The sequence below is a fragment of the Diceros bicornis genome, chromosome 20 (genome assembly GCF_020826845.1).
Source record: "Diceros bicornis minor isolate mBicDic1 chromosome 20, mDicBic1.mat.cur, whole genome shotgun sequence".
NCBI lineage: Eukaryota > Metazoa > Chordata > Mammalia > Perissodactyla > Rhinocerotidae > Diceros > Diceros bicornis.
The window spans coordinates 48,408,829-48,417,960 of record NC_080759.1 but is presented as its reverse complement, the minus strand read 5'-3'; the positions used below and the strand labels follow the sequence as shown (position 1 = coordinate 48,417,960).

The window sequence follows — 9,132 nt, the reverse complement described above, 5'->3', positions numbered from 1 at the left end:
CAAAAATTTTGAACTATTTCCAAGTATTAGGAACAAAGGAGCTGATACAGCATGTATTCACAATTCATTGTTAGTATTTCAGTGAGTTACAATAAACTGTTTTTGCATGCTTGAAAAATTAACTGTAAAGAAAAAATAAGGAATACTTACAGGAGGATCTCAATAATTTGGTGTTTTTTTTCGCTTTAAAAACAACCCCTAATATTCATCTCTGACAACACAGTGTGTGTGTATATATATGTATATATGTATATATATATATATATAAAGTTCATTTCCATGCTTATTACATAAAAATAACTATCAGAAATATCAATCTATCAGTGTCAGCTGATACATATCCAATTAATTCACTGCAGAAGGGAAAATAAGACCAAAAAAATCTAAAGTAATCAGTAAAGCTCACAGTTCAAAAAAATTTTTTTCATTTTCTTTCTTTTTTTTTTTTTTGCGTGTTTGAAATTTTTTGGTAGTTTGTGCTCTGTTATACAAGCTGGTTCCCAGGCTAATGGCCTCCGAGGAGGTTGGAGAGGAAGCCTGCAGACTTCTTATTTTGCTGTGCTTCCGCTTCCTGGTCTCGTGAGAGTCCCAATTCACTCTCAATTTGATCGAGCTCTGACTGGTCAAGGAGTTCAAAGTCATCACCTTCTTCAGTGTCTGTGTCCTCTCCTGGGCTGGGGGCAGCCTGGGCAAGTGCTTGCTGCAGGCCCCCTATCTGGTCTTTGATAGCAGCAGTCACGGCGGCTGTGATGACGTCTCCAGCCAGGTTGCTCATCAAGTGAAAGGTTTGGTCACTGCTCAGAGGAAGGGCGAGCCCAGCTGCTGCCTGCCTCTCTTTGCTTGGTCTGAGACTGCTGTCCAACTGTTCCTTTTTTCTCTTGAGCTCAGCAGGCAAGCCAAGGCTTAATTCGTCTTCATCATTTGTTCCCGTGCCATTTTCTAGAGATGGAAAATCTGAAAGGTCTCGAGAGAAAACTTCCTCACTAGGTCGGTCAAGATCTGTGAAATGTGTAACAGAAGTTCATGCGTAAGCACCATAATAAATTTGAAATTAAAGAGTTGTCTAAAAGATATCTGATTTTAATCTGAACCCTCTGGGCAACCCTGGCCTTCATCTAGCCTCTTGTTTCAGCTTAAATCAATTTAACCACATACTGGACCCCTCCCAAATCCGGGACACTCTCTCCACAGGTACACAAACACTACAAGCGCTCCCACTATGTCTTTAGCTTTCTTCTTAGGCACAAAACAGTGTATATAATGACAATATTCAACCTGTCTAATGTTAGCTTGAAGCTTTGACTAATGTTTAAATGTTTACCATAAACAAAAATTTTATCCTGCCCCTGGGGAGGGAATTAGCTTAAGCCAATGTGGATATGTATGATCACAAAATAAAAAACATTTCAATTGGAGGTTTTCATGGATTCTGGTATAGCAGATGGTGAATATTACCCAGCCTCAGCATTTTCATCCATGGAGATCTATTAGAGTCTCTGTAACCTGTGTTTGTTTAAAGCAATGAGTTAAAAGAAGCTACTCCTCCTATTCCATATTCAGTCTAAGAGCTGATGGAAATATTTGGCTTTCCACAAATACAGCTGAAACTGGCCATACCATTTTAACCAAATTCACGTCCTGAATATACCTTATAGGAACACTTTAAAATTTGGGACATTTAAAAGCAATGTCAGGTTAGCAGGCAGACAGTGGTTTTATTGTTTTTCAATTTTCATAGAAAATCTTTCAGTATACCAGTTAACTTTTCACAACAGTGATCTGAAATCTTCAATGTAATTAATGAAAAGCCTCATATGTGGGTTCGATGATTATTGTTGCCCCCTTTGTTGTGTAAATCTGAAATGAGATGCTTAAGAGTCAAGTGTTTGTTATCCTGGTCTTGTAGATATTTAGAGCTTGAAGTGCTTGAGTGGACCTCAGTGATCCTCTTGTTCTAACGCACTTTAAAGATGTGGAGGGGCCGGCCCCGTGGCATAGGGGTTAAGTGCGCGCACTCTGCTGCTGGCTGCCCGGGTTCGGATCCCGGGCGCACACCAATGCACCCCTTGTCAGGCCATGCTGTGGCGGCATCCCACATAAAGTGGAGGAAGATGGGCACAGATGTTAGCCCAGGGCCAGTCTTCCTCAGCAAAAAGAGGAGGATTAGCATGGATGTTAGCTCAGGGCTGATCTTCCTCACAAAAAAATAAATAAATAAATAAAAAGATGTGGAAATGGAGGTTTACAGAAATTATGTCACCTGTTCAAGGTCACACAATTAGCTAATGACAAAGGCAAGACTATGCTTGGGTCTCTCAATCTCCAAACCTGCCTTCTTTCAAACACTCCACAGCCTCCCTCCTTCCTCTAGAAAAAAAGAAGGTGGGTCTTGCTTGTAAAAATACATATACAACAATTTATTCATAATCCTCCATTATAATCTGCTCATATTTTCAGTATATGGCTAAAATGACTTGAAATAATCTGATGAGACTAGCAAAAGTTAAGTTACTGCACAAGAGTTGTCTCTCAATTTATTTTAAATTGTATTTAACCTAATTATAAAAAACAAGGAAGCTCTTTTTTTAAAGCAACTTTGAAGAAAAACTTTAGAAACTGTGGAGTCAGCTTTGGATTCAAGGAACCTGCCCCCCCATGCCTGAGTCCCTTTTAAAGAAGATCAGCCCCAGATATGTGAGATTAGCTTCTCTCATCCCTCCTCCCATTATTGCCATAAACAATGCCACCAGACATTTCAGAAGGTAATTTTTTTGACAGTCAATTATTTACTTGTTTTCAAAATAAAGGCAGATTTAGACATTGACTGGTTTAGATTTTTCTCTCATACTTTAAAAAAAAAATAGCTTTTAAGATATAATTCATATATGATAAAATTTACCCTTTTAAAGCACACAATTCAATGGTTTTTAATATATTCATAAAGCTGTATAACCATCACCACTATCTAATTCTAGAACATGTTCATCACTCCAAAAGGAAACTTATACTAACTACCAATCACTCACCATTCCCTCTTCCCCCAACCCCCAGCAGCCACTATTCTACTTTCTATCTATACAGATTTGCCTACTTTGGACATTTCATATAAATGGAGTTATACACTATGTGGACTTGTGGGTCTGGCTTCTTTCACTTAGCTGAATGTCTTCAAGGTTCACCCATGTTGTAGCAAGTATCAGAACTTCATTTTTATAGCCAAGTGATATTCCATTGTATAGATATACCCTATTGTATTTATCCATTCAGCAGTTGACAGAGTTAAGTATTTTTGCACGCACTCATAATAATAAAAATACAGGTATCTAGAAACGTGAGCATACCGTCAGAAGTGTCTGTCTGTGGAGTGTATCCTTCTGAAAGGTTGAAGGTCCCGTTGTCAGTCCAGGAGACCTCGGACACGTCTGTGTCAGACACAGACAACTCTTTGGCAGCAACTGTGAGGCTAATCTGTGTTAATATAAACACCGGCGCCACAGTTTTAACTTCTGTGGGAAATCTTTTGAAAACTCCATACTAACACCAAAAACGTCAGAATAATAAAAAACAGATGAGTATTTTCCTTTAGAAATTGTTCAATCATCTTAGAGAAATAGGAGTCATCGTCTTAGGAAAATCATTGAGCTTTAGTGCATGTAAATAAATTCACACTCAAACCACACAGGAGCAAATTGAAAACTAAACCAAAAATACCTTAGGACAAAGAGCTGAAAAGTCTAATTCACTGTCATCTTTGTGACTTTTTTCTTTATCTGCTTCTGTTGAGAAAAAATGTGAAGCTTTCAGTTTCCTCGCCCGATTAGACACAGTGAATTTTATCCATTATATATCCTTATCCCCATTCCTTATATAACTCCAATGCCTCCATATAATTAAATGTTTGCACACAGCAAGCTTCATATATTTGCAAATGTTTGGTTTCTAAGGGAAATGGTCCATATCAGTGGTTCTCATAGTGAGGCCCCAGCAAGCATCAGCATCGCTAATGGGAACTTTTTAGAAATGCAAATCATTGGGTCCTACCCTAGACCTACAGAAACTCTGGGGTAGGGCCCAGAAATCTATGCTTTAGAAAGCCCTCCACGCAATTCTGATGCTTGCTATAGTTTGAGAATCTATAAGATCATAGGCCAAGTTAAAAAGTGAAAAATGATCACATTGGTTTTTCCTCTGTTTTCTTTTCCTTCCCCATTCTTTCGATCCCCTCTCATATGGCTCCCACACTTGTAGTCCTACCTGTGTCATTTTTTATTTGCAATAGTCCACCCCAAAATAAAATAATTTAAACAAAGTAAATAATGTATAACAAATATAAAATTGTTGAATCCTTTTCTCCTTCCCCTGACAATTTGGATTAAAAAGTCAATTTATTGTATGTTTGAGAAAAGAATAAAAGCCTAAATAGGAAAAGGCTATGTTACTATGTGGTAAAAGGCTAAAATACCCTGAAATGTATGAAAGGTGATTTCATAATAAATAGCCCACTGATGTCTTATTTCACACACAGAATCTAAAATTCAAACTTTACCTACCAGATCTCTCACGTTTCTTCTGGCTGATATATTCTCCAATTCCAAAATCTAGTTTCAGCAGAACTGACTTGATTTTGCTGTATATTTTTTGTCCAATATCATTACACTTAAATAGTGGACACAAAAATGCACACAGTACTGAAACATAAGAAGGAAGGGTGTGTAGGTAAAATGAAAAGGCTACATCTTAGTATTTCACAAAAATATTTCAGTTCCCTTACTGACAAACAGTTTTTTTCTTAGGGAAATGCCTCTGTGAAATAAGCTCATAATTTCTATTCTTCCCCCTGTTATGAAAACATTTCTCCTACACACACAACCCCCATGCTTATAGTTATTATTTTCAAAGATGTGCAATTAGATCAACTCCCTCCTTTTAATCCTTTTACCCTCAAAATGTATATACAAAGATTACATGCTTTCCAGACAACAGTCCTGGATTAAAATCTCACCTCTACTTATTTCTTAAATGCCATTTCACCATAGGAAAGTTATTATCTATTAGCCTCTCATCAGTAATATTGGGATAACAACATTATCTCTCGAAGTTGATGTGAAAAATAAATGAGATGAATGCAACCCATCTGAATAATGCCTTGACCACATTAGACTCTCCTTCCCTGCCTCTCTTCTCCTTTACCTTCTAAACAAGGCAGATCAAGAGGCTGATATTCTATGTGAGTTCTATTTGGGAGAATGGATGAGCTCAGACCATTTGCCATTTGTGTTATGTATTAGGAATACAAAAAGAAATGAAGATTGCCACAATGAAAGTACTCTCTAATGTTTATTTCTTTGTTTTTGTTAGGAAATGTGCCCATTCACCTTTTAAATAGGAGTTGCAAACTCAAATATGTCTAGAAGCCAAGGAAGTATATATAACTTTTAAAAACTGATATAAGAAAAATAGGGAAATGAGAGGGTTAGTTAAGTGGAGAGTGCCCACCCCATCTATAGGTGGCAGCACTAGATCTTCATAGTTTTCAGTAGAAGCAGGAAATCTGCACTTTTTTTTTTTTACAGCGTTTTTGAGTTTTAGTTGACATACCATAAACTGCACATATTTAAAGTGTACAATTTGATAAGTTTCCACATATGCATACAACTAAGAAAACATCACCACAATCAAGATAGTGAACATATACCACCTCTAAAAGTTTCCTCATGTTTCTATTAATCCTTCCCTCCTGCCTTTCCCTGATCCCACCTGATCCCCATTGATCTGTTTTGTCACTAAAGATAAGTTTGAATTATATATAAATGGAATCATACAGTATATCCTCTTTTTTATCCAGCTTCTCCCACTCAACCTAATTATTTTGAGATTTATCCAGATTGTTGCATGTATTAAATTTTTCGTGCTGAGTAGTAATCTATTGTATGGATATACCACAGTTTGTTTATCCATACATCTGTTGATGGACATAAGGATTGTGTTCCATTTTTGGCTACTACAAATAAAGCTGCTATGAACATTCATTTACAAGTCTTTGTGTAGACATATGCTTTTATTTCTCTAGCTATGGAATGGCTGGGTCATATAGTAGTTTTTAAGAAACTGCCGAACTGTTATCCAAACTGGTTGTACCATTCTACCTACCCACCAACAGTATGTGAGAATTCCAGTTGCTCCATACCCTTGCTAATACTTAATATAGTCAGCATTTTTAATTTTAACCATTCTGGTGAGGGTATAATGGTATCTCACTGGTTTTAATTATTTTTTGAGCCACAGAGCATGTACAAGGAGAAAGGTACTAGTGTGTTTGTGGAGGGTGGGGCGTATAGCTTATTTATAGTTTTATTGACATAATTTAAAATAAAATTAATCACTCATAACCCTGCCTTTTGGCAGCTCTTCTTCCAATTTTAAAATATAAACATGTCTCTAGGAAAAGGAAAAACTTTGTACAGCAGGAAATTAAAGAATAATTAACCTGCTTCATAATTAAGAACTCATTTCTCTCTTCCAAAATATGGAAGGTCTTGTTGGCCATTAAATGATTACCATATGCATCACATCAATTAGCCAAATGTTCTACTATACTTACACAGTAGATAGCTGAGTATAACCCCAGGAATGTAACTTCCTAAGACTGTAAAAAATGTGCACACACTGCAGACCAGGAGACAAAACTAGAAATAACAAATAACATGTGACAGTTATGCTTACCACCAAGACACTTTAGAGCACAGGAGACACAATTATTTATCCATATGCAATCTATCACATTATGGCAAATGTTTTTCCAACAGAGTTCTTTTACACTTGGATCTGACTAATGATGCTGTGTTCAACCAGCCTTAGTCCACTTAAACACTTAGTAACAATCATTTTTGGTTCCAGAAGTTAATTTCTGGCACAGAGAACAACATCTCCCATTAATCATGCCTGTGGCTATATTACTGTCAGATGCAAAAGAACTAAATAGTAATATGTCCCCAGGGACTTCTTTTACTCAGAATCACTCACTGAAAATAATGCATCCCGGTAACTAAATCCACAAGTTCAAACTACTTCTAGAAGCCCATCAAAATTCATAAACACAGCAAACGTGTTATAGAAATTAGGGGTATTTAAATAAATATAATGGTAATTTGCAGAGCTGATAAGCTGCTGGGATAAATCTACTGGTCATTACTATCCTCCTAACCATAACCATCCCTCAAATTGACCCCACTTCTAGGTCACCTAGAAACCAACTGTGAATGAAATGAAATTCCTACAGTAAAATGTGATTATTTTCCTTCCCTCTGCCAGTTATGACCAAAAACAGCTTGGTTGTTTTAAGAAATTTAAATATCAAGACAGATAAATTCTCCCATAAAGTCTTCACTTGTTTTCCACACTCTAGGCTTAAAAATAAACCAACTTACTGCTCTTGCTTTATCTTTAAATTATAGTATTAAATTAAACTCATAAGCAAAGAAAATTCATTAGGGGAATTTCAGAAAGACACACAAGGAAAGGATACATAATTCTGATCAATAAATTAAGAGAAACAGCAAAGGGGTCTAAAATTCAGATTAACTTTGATTTTTCATTCTTTGGCACAGGGTTAATAGTCAAAGGGAGAAGAGACGAACTTGTGGACCAAAATGAAGAGCTATTTCTGAAACACCAGGGGCCCTTGAAGAATATGGAATTCTGGCAGTAAAATGGAAGAGGAAAGACCATAAAAGTTGAAAGAATAAATAAGTCTATGAAAGCATTACTATATCCAGAATTCAGTTTTGCAAAGGGATTTCATATTATCCACTACATTTGTAGCATCATCACCTTAAACTAATTGACTTGGGGCACATTAATGCAATCCAATGCAGAAGTTTTAGTTTCGGAATCTTCTAAAAATGTGTTTAATCATTTCAGTAAAATAGGCATCAAAAATGCAGCCTCCCCTCCCCACCATACAGATATCTATTCTAAAAATTGTCTTCAGTGATTAAAAAAACCCATCCATATACAATGTTGCCACTTTAATATGTGTCCAAGCATAGTTCCATTATTTAATACTACCGAAGTAAAGAGATTGCCTGTACATAGTACAATGAGAGGGATTTTTAAATGCTGACATTCCTAGGCTCTTCCTTCCAACTACAGAAACTTGAACATAACATTGGAAGGAAAAGTGTCTGCTGATGGCTCTCAACTCCTCACCCATGCTATAAAGATCGCAGCTGAAGCTGCCTCTACACATAAAAATACTACCAGTGTGTGCACTTCTCCATGTAATCCCTTTCAAACCACTTATGACTCTTCTTCTCACTGGTTTTCATCTTAATTGGAAAAATACTCATTCCATTTATATAATCACTATAAATGCTTTTGCCAAAAGTTTTTTTTCTTAAATAAATAATGTAAGAATCTCCACTTTTCAGATTGAAAGTGAGACTCAATTATTTCCAAAAGCACCCTCAAAGGACTATGTGTTCATCTCCATTTGACTTCAGTACCAGCCTAAATACCATAAACTGGAATTCTTAATAAGACTTTTTTTTTTCTCCTTGGTCTAGCTGATAAGACCAATCACCATTCATTTTAGTTAATGAGCTAGATAAATATGTATAAAATAGAAACCAATCCAATCTCAAAATATGAGGTTGAGGATTTTATAGTGTTAACACACTAACATTTCTGAACCTTGCTGATATTCAGCTTTTATGGCATGTGTTATTAATATATTATATTCTGAATTGGAGAACACTTACAAGCTGATAAAATAAGTTAATTCATTTGTTTCCAAGTTTATTGCACATTCTAAAGCACATACAGTAATTTTCCTGTACTGGAAAACTTGCCTTGCCAGGGCTCTGCTGTTTAAAAAGAGACATTTCTTGAAGAAATATGCTGAAATTCATCCATGACTCTGCAAAACAGTGGCTGAGCCTGGGTCTTTCATCTGGTTTGGAATTGATAACTTCCCAGCTAAAGAGAGAAAAAGAAAACAAAAATTTTTAACTGAACTTTGGATGATTCATTCAACATTCATTGCTTTAGCAAATATTATTTGAGCACCTACTGTTGACCACACTCTCTGGAAAAGCCTTATGAATTCAGACGTGAACAAGCCAGATACCCACC

General features: G+C 36.2%; 1 protein-coding gene across 3 annotated transcripts in view; it reads right to left on the bottom strand.

Annotated features, from left to right (window-relative positions):
• Nucleotides 1-245: 245 nt before the first annotated feature.
• Nucleotides 246-9,132, bottom strand: part of RETREG1 (reticulophagy regulator 1) — a 131,175-nt gene continuing 122,288 nt past the window's right edge. For all 3 annotated transcript variants that reach the window (XM_058564311.1, XM_058564312.1, XM_058564313.1), the window contains 6 exons: nt 8,850-8,976; nt 6,602-6,686; nt 4,551-4,688; nt 3,712-3,776; nt 3,342-3,468; nt 246-999 (listed from right to left, as the gene is read on the bottom strand). In XM_058564311.1, the coding sequence (XP_058420294.1) occupies nt 506-999; nt 3,342-3,468; nt 3,712-3,776; nt 4,551-4,688; nt 6,602-6,686; nt 8,850-8,976 (1,036 nt within the window). In that variant the 3' untranslated portion in view covers nt 246-505. The remainder of the gene's footprint in view (nt 1,000-3,341; nt 3,469-3,711; nt 3,777-4,550; nt 4,689-6,601; nt 6,687-8,849; nt 8,977-9,132) is intronic.